The 15,169-nt window shown below is 41.1% G+C and overlaps 1 protein-coding gene across 1 annotated transcript in view; it reads right to left on the reverse strand.

Annotated features, from left to right (window-relative positions):
• The window catches only part of retreg1 (reticulophagy regulator 1), a 67,508-nt gene that overhangs the window by 46,468 nt on the left and 5,871 nt on the right, over positions 1 to 15,169 (reverse strand). Inside the window, exon 3 of the mRNA XM_055867582.1 lies at positions 12,027 to 12,057. Coding sequence (XP_055723557.1) covers positions 12,027 to 12,057 — 31 coding nt within the window. The remainder of the gene's footprint in view (positions 1 to 12,026; positions 12,058 to 15,169) is intronic.

Here is a 15,169-nt window from a genome sequence, read left to right on the forward strand (position 1 = left end):
CAATGATCCCAAACACACCGCCCGGGCACCGAAGGAGTGGCTTCGTAAGAAGCATTTCAAGGTCCTGGAGTGGCCTAGCCAGTCTCCAGATCTCAACCCCTTAGAAAATCTTTGGAGGGAGTTGAAAGTCCGTGTTGGCCAGCAACAGCCCCAAAACATCACTGCTCTAGAGGAGATCTGCATGGAGGAATGGGCCAAAATACCAGCAACAGTATGTGAAAACCTTGTGAAGACTTACAGAAAACGTTTGACCTCTGTCATTGCCAACAAAGGGTATATAACAAAGAATTGAGATAAACTTTTGTTATTGACCAAATACTTATTTTCCACCATAATTTGCAAATAAATTCATTAAAAATCCTACAATGTGATTTTCTGGATTTTTTTTCTCATTTTGTCTGTCATAGTTGAAGTGTACCTATGATGAAAATTACAGGCCTCTCTCATCCTTTTAAGTGGGAGAACTTGCACAATTGGTGGCTGACTAAATACTTTTTTGCCCCACTGTATGTCTGTTACCTGAACTCTGTGAAGCATTTATTTGGGCTGCAATTTCTGAGGCTGGTAACTCTAATGAACTTATCTTCTGCAGCAGAGGTAAATCTGGGTCTTTTCTGTGGCGGTCCTCATGAGAGCCAGTTTCATAGCGCTTGATGGTTTTTGCGATTGCACTTGAAGAAACTTTCAGAGTTCTTACATTTTCCATATTGACTGACCTTCATGTCTTAAAGTAATGATGGATTGTCATTTCTCTTTGCTTATTTGAGCTGTTCTTGCCATAATATGGACTTGGTCTTTTACCAAATAGGGCTATATTCTGTATACCACCCCTGATTGGCTCAAACACAAAGAAATTCCCCAAATTAACTTTTAACCAAGGCATACCTGTTCATTTAAATGGATTCCAAGTGACTACCTCATGAAGCTGATTGAGAGAATGCCAAGAGTGTGCAAAGCTGTCATCAAGGCAAAGGGTGGCTACTTTGAAGAATCTCAAATAGAAAATATATTTTGATTTGTTTAACACTTTTTTGGTTACTACATGATTCCATATGTGTAATTTCATAGTTTTGTTGTCTTCACTACTATTCTACAATGTAGAAAATAGTAAAAAATAAATAAAAACCCTGGAATGAATAGGTGTGTTCAAACTTTTGACTGGTACTGTATGTCTTTCTATCCTGTAGGACCTATATGGTTGACTGAGATATCAAGAAAGAAAGCAGAGATCATGGACAGACCTCTTCCCATTTTAGTAACCATTGAGTCTATAAGTTTTGACTATGATAGCTTACTATCTATGGTGACACCCAGCAGTTTAGTCTCTTCAACTTGCTCAATAGCCACATTATTTAATAACAGATCCAGATGAGGTTTACGGTTGAGCAAGTTATTTGTCCCAAAAATTATGCTTTTAGTTTGCGATATTTAGCACCAGCCTATTGCTAGTTACCCGTTCTAAAACTACCAAGAGCTCTATGTTAATGGTGTCAGTTATTTATTTGACTGTTTCAGCCAATGTGTTTACTGTTGAGTCGTCAGAGTACATGCACACACAGGCTTTAGTCAAGGTCATTGGACAGTCAATAGTAAACACAGTAATGGTCCAACTACACTCAAATTAATTTGCATTAGAGATGCTTCCATTAAGGAAACCCCTCTGTGTTCTATTGGATAGGTACAGTGCCTTGCAAAAGTATTCATCCCCCTTGGGGTTTTTCCTATTTTGTTGCATTACAACCTATAATTGAAATCGAATTTTATTTGGACTTCATGTAATGGACAAACATAAAACAGTCCAAATTGGGGAAGTGAAATGAAAAAGATAACTTGTTTCAAAAAATTCAAAAAACGGAAAAGTGGTGTGTGCATATGTATTCACACCCGTTGCTATGAAGCCCCTAAATAAGATCTGGTGCAACCAATTACCTTCAAAAGTCACATAATTAGTTAAATAAAGTCTACCTGTGTGCAATCTAAGTGTCACATGATCTGTCACATTATCTCAGTATATATACACTTGTTCTGCAAGGCCCCAGAGTCTGCAACACTACTAAGCAAGGCGCACCACCAAACAAGCGGCACCATGAAGACCAAGGAGCTCTCCAAACAGGTCAGGGACAAAGTTTTGGAGAAATACAGATCAGGGTTGGGTTATAAAAAAATATCAGAAGCTTTGAACTTCCCACGGAGCACCATTAAATCCATTATTAAAAAATTGAAAGAATATGGCACCACAACAAACCTGCCAAGAGAGGGCCGCCCACCAAAACTCACGGACCAGGCAAGGAGGGCATAAATCAGAAAAAAATGCTATGTCTGGCGCAAACCCAACACCTCTCATCACCCCGAGAACACCATCCAAACAGTGAAGCATGGTGGTGGCAGCATCATTCTGTGGGAATATTTTCCATCGGCAGGGACTGGGAAACTGGCCAGAATTAAAGGAATGATGGATGGTGCTAAATACAGGGAAATTCTTGAGGGAAACCTGTTTCAGTCCTCCAGAGATTTCAGACTGGGACGGAGGTTCACCCTCCAGCAGGACAATGACCCTAAGCATACTGCTAAAGCAACACTCAAGTGGTTTAAGGGGAAACATTTAAATGTCTTGGAATGGCCTAGTGAACGCCCAGACCTCAATCCAATTGAGAATCTGTGGTATGACTTAATGATTGCTGTACACCAGCGGAATCCATCCAACTTGAAGGAGCTGGAGCAGTTTTGCCTTGAAGAATGAGCAAAAATCCCAGTGGCTAGATGTGCCAAGCTTAGAGAGACATACCCCGAGAGACTTGCAGCTGTAATTGCTGCAAAAGATTGCTCTACAAAGTATTGACTTTGGCGGAGTGAATAGTTATACACGCTCAAGTTCTGTTTTTTTTGTCTTATTTCTTGTTTGTTTTACAGTAAAAAATATGTTGCATCTTCAGAGTGGTCGGCATGTTGGGTAAATCAAAATATACAAACCCCCCAAAAATCAATTTTAATTCCAGGTTGTAAAGCAACAAAATAGGAAAAATGCCATGGGGGTAAACACTTTCACAAGCCACTGTATATCACGTTTCAGGTAAGACCCAAGTAACAATTTGAAGTAACAATGTTTATTGCAACAACAGGGGCAGGCAAACGACAGGTCAAGGCAGGCAGGGGTCGATAATCCAGAGTAGTGGGGCAAAGGTACAGGACGTCAGGCAGGCTCAGGGTGGGCAGAAAAAGTCAAAACAGGAAGAATCAATAGACAGGAACAGAGGGGAAAACGCTGGTAAGGCTTGACGAAATAAAACCAACTGGCAACAGCCAAACACAAGTATAAATCCACAGGGGATAATGTGGTAAATGGGCGACACCTGGAGGGAGGTGGAGACAATCACAAAGACAGGTGAAACAGATCAGGGCGTGACAAGGTAACTGTCCATTCATTTGTATTTGTATTTATTAAGGATCCCCAATTTCAGCAACATGTTATGATCAACGATATCAAAGGCTGCACTGAAGTCTAACAAAACAGCTCGTAACTTCTTGATATCAATTTCTTTCAGCCAATCATCAGTCATTTGTGTCAGTGCTGAGCATGTTGCATGCCCTTCCCTATAAGCATGCTCATGTTGATTTGTTTTCTGTAAAATAACATTGTATTTGGTCTAATGTGATCATTTCCAAAAGTTTGCTAACAGGCTGATTGGTCTGCTGTTTGAACTATTAAAGGGTGCTTTGCTATTTTTGAGCAGCAGAATGACCTTTGCCTCCCTCCAGGCCTGAGGGCACACTCCGTCTTCTAGGCTTAGGTTGAAGATGTGGCAAATAGGAGTCGCAATGTATTCCACTACCAACCTCAGTAATTTACCATCCAGGTTGACGGTTCCGGGTGATTTGTCCTCATAAATAAATATCAATAATTTTTCACCTCTCCACACTAACTTTGCAGAATTCAATTCTACTGTGCTTGTCTTTCATTATTTGGTCCATTATGCATGAATACGAAGGCTCCGCATTTTTTGTTTGCATGCCATGCCTAAATTTGCTAATCTTGTGAACAAAAAAGTTTTTAAAGTGGTTGTAAATATCAAAGGGTTTTGTTTTGAATGAGCCGTCAGCCTCAATGAAGGATGGAGCTGAATAAGTTCATTTAGGGTACTCCAGAGCTTTTTTACCGTCATTCTTTATGTAATTTATCTTTGTTCCATAGTATAGTTTCTTATTTTTGTTTAGTTTAGTCACGTGATTTTGTTTGCCAATCTGCTGTGTTGCCAGACTTGTTGTCTGTTGCAAAGAAAAAGCCATATCTCAGACTGGCCAATAAAAAGAAAAGATTATGATGGGCAAAAGAACACAGCCACTGGACAGAGGAACTCTGCCTAAAAGGCCAGCATCCCGGAGTCGCCTCTTCACTGTTGACGCTGAGACTGGTGTTTTGCGGGTACCATTTAATGAAGCTGCCAGTTGAGGACTGCTGAGGCGTCTGTTTCTCAAACTAGACACTCTAATGTACTTGCCCTCTTGCTCAGTTGTTGTCGTTCTATTTTGGTTACAGCCAGTTTGCGCTGTTCTGTGAAGGGAGTAGTACACAGCGTTGTACCAGATCTTCAGTTTCTTGGCAATTTCTCGCATGGAATAGCCTTCATTTCTCAGAACAAGAATAGACTGATGAGTTTCAGAAGAAAGTTATTTGTTTCTGGCCATTTTGAGCCTGTAATCGAACCCACAAATGCTGATGCTCCAGATACCTCAACTAGTCTAAAGAAGGCCAGTTTTATTGATGCTTTAATCAATACAACAGTTTTCAGCTGTGCTAACATAATTCTAAAAGGGTTTATAATGATCAATTAGCCTTTTAAACTGATAAACTTGGATTAGCTAACACAATGTGCCATTGGAACACAGGAGTGATGGTTGCTGATAATGGGCCTCTGAACGCCTATGTAGATACTCAATTAAAAATCAGCCGTTTCCAGCTACAATAGTCATTTACAACATTAACAATGTCTACACTGTATTTCTGATCAATTTGATGTTATTTTAATGGACAAAAAAATAGCTTTCCTTTCAAAAACAAGGACATTTCTAAGTGACCCCAAACTTTTAAACGGTAGTGTACATTTGGGGCCTTTTCCTGATAACTAAGCAACAAATGTCTGGATTGGCATTGGATGTCATGTCCAAGGCCTGGTGATTGGATATTAGTCCTCTGATCAGATTAGCTGACAGTAAACTCCATGTTACAGTGATATCGCATGATGGATGCCAGGAATCTAATGCGGAGGAAACTGTTAGTAACAACTAACCAGCTCAGAGAGACAAAAATGAGTAAAAGTACAGAGAACCTCAATCTCCAAGTTTCCCCTCCTGTTCCTCGAGCGAATTGTGAGACTGGCTTTAGAATACATCATTGTCAATTTTGTCAGAAACACAAAGTGCCCAGTTTGCTGCCTAATGAACACGACTCGGGTGGCATTTTCCCTAGCATGAGTCCTTTAAGTGTATCACTGTAACTCAGACGCCAGTAACAAAGACCTGTTGTAAAATCAACATCAGGTGTCAGTGTTGTAATACTCGAGACCGAGATCAGGTCTCGACATCACATTATTGAGTGTCTTTGTCTTGTCTTGGTGTCGGATACATTTGACTCATTCTTGACTCGGTCTCGAACAATGAGGACTTGTAATTTATTCCCGAGACCAGCCGAGACCAGATAAGGGAATCCCCATTCAGACCAGTGTCTCTTTTACCTCCACATTCAATTTGATAAAAACATAAAAAATTAAATACAATATTAAACAAATAAAATACAGCACAACACATATTGCACAGACAAACATATATTTACACAAAACACAGTCAACTAAAACAAACATATTCTTCATTATAAAAATCCTCTTTCCACTGCCTGAACTGCCCTAGAGACACTAACGCATCTATTCTAAATGTATTTTGGAGATTATTCCAAACAAAACTAAAGGCTAACGTACCTAACACTGTAGACACCAAAGCAGTCTCCAGAGTTAACCAACCCTGTGAACGAGTTTAATGACTTGTCATTTTAAATCTTAACAGTGAAGGTAGGTTTGCGGAAGTTTGTGGTGCAGGGCTTTGTAAACAAAAAGAGCGTAATGATGTGGTTTACGTGACTTCAAAGAGGTTCCGACAACCTTTTGGTAAAGAATACAGTGATGAGTAATAAAACTGTCTCTGTGATAAAACCGAAGGGCGCTATGAGAAACAGCATCCAAGGGTTTAAGAGTAGAGACAGCTGCACTTTGACAAATAGTATCACCATAATCAAGAACAGACTAGAGCGAGACAAGCTCATTTGTATGTTTTTTAAACAATAAATCATTGACACTCCAAGTACCAAGGTATTTGTATGCAGAGACGTGTTTGATTATAGAACCATCCGATGAGTGAATATGTAATCAATCTGAGACAATCTCACGAGAACTTGAAAACAACCCCTTAATTCTCTGGCAAGAGCTCTGGTGGACATTCCTGCAGTCAGCATGCCAATCGCACGCTCCCTCAAAACTTGAGACCTCTGTAGCATTGTGTTGGGTGACAAAACGGCACATTTTAGAGTGGCCTGATATTGTCACCAGCACAAGGTGCACCTGTGTAATGATTACGCTGCTTAATCAGCTTCTTGATATGCCACACCTGTCAGGTGGATGGATTATCTTGGCAAAGGAGAAATGCTCACTAACAGGGATGTAAACAAACGTGTGCACAAAATTTGAGAGAAATAAGCTTTTTGTGCATGTGTAACATTTCTGGGATCTTTTATTTCAGCTCATGAAAAATGGGACCAACACTTTACATGGTGCGTTTATATTTTTGTTCAGTATAGATTACATTTGTGACTCACCACCTGGATTTGGTCTTATGTAGCAAAATTTGAAGTGGTGTTTTTTTACATTGGATAAAAGTAGAGACTCAGAGCTACAAAATGGTAGATCATACACTGCATTTTTGAAGGACAATAGGAAAGTAATTCTGCTTTGAAAGTTGATAAACTTGTGAACTCACCTTTTAGAAAATGTCCTTTGAATATTTTGGTATCTAGTGAAGAGCTCTTTGTCTACACCCAATCAGCATCGTTCACACCCTCTTAAGCTTTAGCCCCACCCATCTCGTTTCGCTATCGGAGCGTTCAGAACGCACACTTGACCAATGATTTGTTTACCTCTGGATAACATGAAAACAGCCTAACCAGCTCTGCTGGGCAATAATTTCATTACGCTTTTTTGCCAACGTTTAGTGACAGACCACTTTAGTGTAAGACATGTAGCTAGCTAACTAGGTAAACAATGAACCTAGCTAGGTAACAATGTGTAAGATCACACATGTCACGTAACGTTAGTTAACGAGCCAGCCAGCTAACGTTACCTAGTTAAACAACAATGAACGTAGTGCCAAATCATGTCATGACTACCCTGCATGAATCTGCTGGGAGCTAACTGTTAATGGAATTTATATGTTTAAATTAATGATTAGAATATTCCACCCTGAAACCATATAATCATACAATTATTATTAATGATGTGTGTAGTTTTAGTCAGTAAAATTATAATAAATGATGTGTGTAGTTTTAGTCAGAATTAGGGTAAAACAATATATCTGTACAATATGTCTTTATAGTATCTTAAACACAGACTGTCTGAGCAAAATTCGGTGCCGACCTTGGCTAGGGGCCACTGAGAGATTTGGGAGAGGGCAGAGAGTACTTCTCACGGTTTCCCTAATCTTGGGGGAGGACAGGGAGTGCTTCTCACGGTCTCCCTAATCTTTGTCGACTGGGTAGTGATACAGTATGTGTGTAGGATACCTACTGTTCGTGTGTATGTATGTGCGTATGATATCTACTGTTTGTGTGGAAGTATGTGCGCCGCTATAAAATGGATGTCTTTGTATTGTGGACTTCAGAATGTTCTCGTGAATAAACATTTGACTATTGTAGGCTGGGCCTCTGTCTGTTTTCATTTCAACCAGTATCTTATAAATTCTGGGTTGCAGACTGAGTAGTTAATTGAAGTTCAGTTTATGAACATTGAAAACATAATTCTCTTAACACTAACCAACCAGGTTCAACGTTAGCTAGCTAAAATTAGGCTGTAACTAGCAAAGTAAACGGTTCTGGGATATGAAAAATAACGTCATACACTTAACGTTAGCTAGGGAGCCAGCCAGCTAACGTTTGATAGCTAGCTAGCTAACAGTACACTTTAGCTTGAAATTAAACCACTTTGTCAAAATAAAAAACATGTAATATCTGAAAATGTAGCTAGCTGACGCTAGACTATCTTACCTTTATACATCATCATGCATGATGGATGCGTCTCCCTGTCAGGAATGCCATGCCACAGTTTCCCTTAGTTTGAAGATGTAATCCGGAGACAGGTGATTTCTCCATCCCTATAGCTATCATACTCTAATTCCACTGATTTCATAACTCAATCTTCCAGAAAGCAGAGAGCAACACTTATGCAGCTCCACTACACATTTGAAAAAAAATCTGCGTTCGACAGGATTACCAACACAGACTGACCAGCTCAAATAGACAGAAGCCTGCTATATGGCAGACCAATCCGAACTCCTCTCTCGGCATGTCCAGCCCACTCATTATCTCAGCCAATCATGGCTAGTGGAAGGTTGCTCACTTTTTCTGTGGCTTAACCAACAAGGCTCGTAATTTAACAATTCTTTTAATATTTACAGATGGCATACAAGTTTGTTATTAAGGCACATGAAAGTTCACAAGTTCCAGAAGGCATTTGACAAAAAAATGCATTTTGATCAAAATTACGAATAAACGTTAAAAGGGCTCTCCTGTGAAGTAATGATTTGTGACATAGTTTCCTGAAACGGGTCACGTTTCAAATGTTTAACAGATTGACCAAGAGCATTTATATAAATGGTGAAAAGAAGAGGTCCTAACTATCGACCCCTGCAGAACACCTTTATGTACTTCAAGAAGTTCAGACTTAACCCCATCAATCACGATTGCTTGAGTTCTGTCACTAATGTAACCGATGTGAAATGGCTAGCTAGTTAGCAGGGTGCGCGCTAATAGCGTTTCAATCGGTGACGTCACTCGCTCTGAGGCTTTGAAGTAGTTGTTCCCCTTGCCCTGCAAGGGCCGCGGCTTTTGTGGAGCGATGGCTAATGATGCTTCGTGGGAGGCAGTTGTTAATGTGTGCAGAGGGTCTCTGGTTCGAGCCCAGGTAGGGGCGAGGAGAGGGACGGAAGCTAAACTGTTAACAGTATTCCGTCCCTCTCCTCACCCCTTTCTTCGTCTGTCCCTCTCCTCGCCCCTACCTGGGCTCGAACCAGGGACCCTCTGCACACATCAACAACTGCCAAATAGCATGATAAGCGGTATCAAACGCTTTTGACAGGTCCACAAACTAGGCAGCACAATTATGCTAAAGCATTGACAATATCATTATCAACTAATGTGGTTGCTGTAATAGTGTTGTGCCCTGGCCTAAACCCAGATTGATTTATATTCAAAATACCATGCTCAGATAAAAAAAGAGCAAAGTTGCTTATTTACCAAAAATTCGAGAATCTTGGCTAGACATGGAAGCCTCATAATTATCAGCTCCCATTCAGTCAGCGCATAAAAAGGCTTTGCCATGCAAAATATACACACTCCTTTCATGATACTGTAATGACCCGGCTGGGTCATTAAAGGGAAAAGAGACGGACTCCAGGTGTACAGGTCAGAACACAGGTTTATTCCTAAACTGGGCTATTGTTCAGGCCACAGCCCACGCCGCTAATGCCGAACGTACACAATTATACAGAATACCACTTGCCAACGCCTTTAATGATTCCCCCTGAAGTCTCTTTTTGTTACACAGTTCAATACGCAGCATGTTGGGCTGCGCGTCGCTGCCGAAACGGCCCCCCAATGCCTCCACTAGCGCACCGTAGTCGCCCCTATCGCCCGGGGCTAGCGTTAGCAGGCATTCCGACGCCTCCTCCGCCAGGCTCAGGGCAAGCTGTAACGCTTTCGTCTCGTCAGACCACCTCCCGGCTCTAGCCAACAACTCGAATTGAGTGAAAAAAACTTCCCATTTACCTTGTCCATTGAACTTTGGTAGTTTAGCCGCTACCGTGGCTAATGGCAATAGGTCGCCGCCATCTCTGTTTACATAAGCAGGCCCAGCCATTTCCGCACCCGGTGACGTCGATATCCCCGTCGCCGTGACGTCTGCTCTCGAGCGATGTGAAGGAAAACCCGCCAGTTCTGCCATCTTGCTGACTGACAATTTAACTCCCGCCAAGTGGCTCTCAAGCCCCTCCACGGCAGTCGCCGCCTGACCCTCCCGACCGGGTACCCCCGAGCTCACAACGGACACTTTGTCCGACTCTTCCTTAATTTTCCGCCTCGCCCCAGGCATCATGACCGTAGATGCGAGTCACGCTAAAGCCAACCCGGCCTATACTGAACAGCTAACTCGCCTAGTCTCGATCCCTTAGTTCGAAAGCACTTCTGACACCAATGTAATGACCCGGCTGGGTCATTAAAGAGAAAAGAGACGGACTCCAGGTGTACAGGTCAGAACACAGGTTTATTCCTAAACTGGGCTATTGTTCAGGCCACAGCCCACGCCGCTAATGCCGAACGTACACAATTATACATGTCGAGTTAAGGTCACTCTCATAGGAACAGATCAAGGCCCGAACAGAAGAGAGAGATATGAGACACTCATCCCTCTTTATGCATTTCCAAATCCCGCGGGATTACCCATCATACCCCCCCAACCTTTCCATCTGTCCTGACATATTTAACCCCTGCTAGTAGCCATGAGAACCATAACACACAGAACACAATACCGGGTCGTTACAATACATTACCATCTTATTGCCTATTAAAAGCTGAGTTTCCTACTTTACTCATAACATTACTGTACTTTACTTTAGTTTAAAAATAGCTTAAAAAAAACTTGTTTCGCTCGTCTGAATTTCCTTGCTCAGCGAGTGCAGCTTGGCATTTATTGGGATGACTCATGTACAAGAGGCAGCTCTGCAGGGTACTCACTAGTTGGTACAGCTACACAGTCAAAATGTTAAACCTAACCCTAACCCTAACCTTGACCACACTGCTAACATTATGCCTAACCCTAACCTTAAATTAAGACCAAGCAAATTTTTGTTTTCATAAAATGTTACTATATAGCCAATTTTGACTTTGCCGCTGGCCCATCTAGTGGAAATCGCTCAGCTCTGCCTACAGGACAAGCTTCATCCCAATAAACATCAACCTGCTCCATGCAGCTAGTAGGAAAGAGTGGGGAAAGTTGCGTGCTCACTATTAGTAAGGACAGACCGAGGAAGTTGTTACATATTTTGTATTTTTATCTATTATTTAGAGACCAGTTTGGGTTAGTAATAAAGTTTTCAGCATTCTGAACATCTAAAGAATCTATATGTTCGTCTGAAATATGAATACAGAAATAATGGGAATTTTGAACTCTTATTATGGGGGCAATTTGAAACAATTACAATCATGGTCTTGAATTGGACTAGCTTTAGACGGTCTCGAACACAACACTGTCAGGTGCTTTGTCTCACAGCTGAGCAAATATAGCGGGATGCGGGGACACACAGGTAACATTAAAAGGAATACTTCAGGATTTTGGCAATGAGGCCCTTCGTCTACTTCCCCAGAGTCAGATGAACTTGTGGACACCATGTTTATGTCTCTGTGTCCAGTATGAAGGAAGTAGTTTTGTGAGCCAATGCTAACTAGTGTTAGCACATTTAATGGAAGCCCATAGACTTCCAGTCATTGCACTAACGCAAGTTAGCAATTGCGCTAGCGCTGGTTAGCAATTTCCTTCAAACCGCCAGACATAAAAATGGTATCCATGAGTTCATCTGACTCTGGGGAAGTAGATCAAGTATCCCTTGAAGGGGAGTATTCAATACAAGCCATATTGTGAGCTCTCTCTCTCACACACACACACAAGCGCACACACATATTACACACAAACAATGTGTTGATAATACAACAGAGCTCCTACCTTCCAGTCATACTGCGCCATAAGTGGGCCCCTATAAGTGAGAGAACAGACATTTTAGTGTTCAACATTTTCTGTCCAATAGGCTGCCAATGTTCTCCTGACATGCTTCATAAAACCAACCGAACAAACGCAACCTACCCAGTCCATTCAGACCTCAAGGTTGAAAGTTGAGCTTGAGAACAAAGGCAGAAGCAACAAGGGAGAGATTGCTCATGTTGAATCAAATCAACCCCCAGACCATACCCCTTTACAGCACAATTCACCTTATTCACAACGAGGCCATTGTTCGCTGACCAACGTAAACGTTTTACTGTTCAAACGGGGTAGGGAGTGAACTGCTCCATTTAAACCAATACAAAAACCTTCTTTAAGTGTGATCTGAAGATAAAACACAGTTGAATAAAATAACGCCATTAGTTTATGATACTCAAAAGAACATTACTAGTGCATTGTCATTGTCATCTGACAACTGTTTATCAGCTACCCTTTCGAGCCGTCTACAGTAGAACGCTCAGCTGTGAAAAAGGTTTAATACCCATATTGCTTCTATCTTTTCTGCAGTTTTCAGAACTACCTGGATTGGCTAGGGAGTATGGTTAAGGGGTCCATTTGGGATTCAGATTGCAAAGCAGCCCAGAGTGAGACACAGCCACTTCTATTTCTTGGTGGCTCTATTTTGTATTATTCAGCTGCTGCCAATGCAGCACTCTTCCTGGGGTCCAGCAACATTAAGGAAGGTATACACAATTTAAAATATTACATGACATTACATTTCATAACACTTTTCACAACACATTACGTGTGTTCCCTCAGGCCAACACTCTACTACCACATATCTACAATACAAAATCCACGTGTACGTGTGTGTAGAGTGCGTGTCTTATCATGTGTATGTGTGTCTGTGCCTGTGTGTGTGTCTCATCACAGTCAGCGCTTTTACATAAGGTGTATTTTTAAATCAGATTTTACTGCTTGCATCAGTTACCTGATGTGGAATAGAGCTCCATGTAGCCATGGATCTATGTAGTACTGTGCGCCTCCCATTCTCTGCTCTGGACTTGGGGATTGTGAAGAGACCTCTGGTGGCATGTTTTGTGGGGTATGAATGGGTGTCCTAGTTTAAAACAGACAGCTCAGTGCATTCAGCATGTCAATACTTCTTACAAAAACAAGTAGTGATGAAGTCAATCTCTCCTCTACTTTGAGCCATGAGAGATTGACATGCATATTATTAATGTTAGCTCTCCGTGTACATTTAAGGGCCACCCGTGCTGCCCTGTTCTGAGCCAAATGTAATTTTCCTAAGTCCCTCTTTGTGGCACCTGACCACAACGACTGGACAGTAGTGCGACAAAACAAGGGCCTGTAGGACCTGCCTTGTTGATAGTGTTGTTAAGGCAGAGTAGAGCTTTATTATGGACAGACTTTCCACATCTTAGCTAGTATTTGCATCAACATGTTTTGCCCATGACAGTTTACAGTCCAGGGTTACTCCAAGCAGTTTAGTCACCTCAACTTGCTCAATTTCCACATTATTCATTACAATATTTAGTTGAGGTTTGGGGATTAGTGAATGATTTGTCGCAAATACAATGCTTTCAGTTTTATAAATATTTAGGACTAACTTATGTATTGGCACCCATTCTGAAACTGACTGCAGCTCATGTTAAGTGTTGCAGTAATTTCACTCGCTTTAGAAGCTGACATGTATAGTGTTGAGTCACCTGCATACATAGACACTTTACTCAAAGCCAGTGGCATGTCATTAGTAAAAATGGAACAAAGTAAGGGGCCTAGATAGCTTCCCTGGGGAATTCCTGATTCTACCTGGATTATGTTAGAGGCTTCCATCAAAGAACATCCTCTGTGTTCTGTTAGATAGGTAACTCTTTATCCACAATATAGCAGGGGTGTAAAGCTATAACAAACCTTTATCCAGCAGCAGACTATGATCGATAATGTCAAAAGCCACAATGAAGTCCAATAAAACAGCTCCCACAATATTTTTATCATACATTGCTCTCAGCCAATCAGTTATTTGTGTAAGTGCCATGCATGTTGAATGTCCTTCCCTATAAGCGTGCTGAAAGTCTGTTGTCAATTTGTTTACTGTAAAATAGCATTGTATCTGGTCAAACACAATTTTTTGGAAATGTTTACTAAGGGTTGGTAATAGGCTGATTGGTCAGCTATTTGAGCCAGTAAAGGAATTCCAGGAATTCAGGATTACAGCCAGGAATTCAAAATTATAATGCTTGTCTTTCATAATTTGGTCAGTTATACTTGGATGTGTAGTGTCGGCAGTTGTTGCTGGCATGTCATGCCTAAATTTGCTAATCTTGCAGATTAAAAAAAATATTAAAGTAGTTGGCAATATCAGTGGGGTTTGTGATAAATGAGCCATCTGATTCAATGAATTATAGAGCGGAGTTTGCCTTTTTCCCCAAAATGTCATTTAAGGTGCTCCACAGCTTTTTACTATCATTATTTATATAATTTCTTTGTTTCATAGTATAGCTTCTTTTTCTTTTTATTCAGTTTAGTCACATGATTTCTTAAATTTGCAGTACGTTTGCCAATTGGTTGTGCAGCCAGACTTATTTGCCATTCCTTTTGCCTCATCCCTATAAACCATAGTTTTTTAGTACCTCATCAATCCACAGGGATTTAACCGTTTTTACAGTAATTTCCTTAATGGGTGCATGCTTATTAGTAACTGGAATAAGCAATTTCATAAATGTGTCAAGTGCAGCATCTGGTTGCTCCTCATTACACACCACAGACAAGCAAATATTCTTTACATAATCAACATAGAAATCACAACAAAATGTATTGTATGACCTCTTATACACTATATTAAGCCCAGCTTTTGGAACTTTGGTTTTCCTAGATATAGCTACTTTATTGTTATCACTACAGCCAAATGGATTTGGACACTGCATTAAAGCAGATTTCTGCAGCATTAGTAAAGATGTTATCAATACATGAGTGGCGCAGCGGTCTAAGGCACTGCATCTCAGTGACAGAGGCGTCACTACAGACCCTGGTTCGATTCCAGGCTGTATCACAACCGGCCGTGATTGGGAGTCCCATAGGGCGGCGCACAATTGGCCCAGCGTCGTCCAGGTTAGGGTTTGGCAGGA

This window comes from Salvelinus fontinalis, chromosome 17 (assembly GCF_029448725.1).
Source record: "Salvelinus fontinalis isolate EN_2023a chromosome 17, ASM2944872v1, whole genome shotgun sequence".
Classification (NCBI taxonomy): Eukaryota; Metazoa; Chordata; class Actinopteri; order Salmoniformes; family Salmonidae; genus Salvelinus; species Salvelinus fontinalis.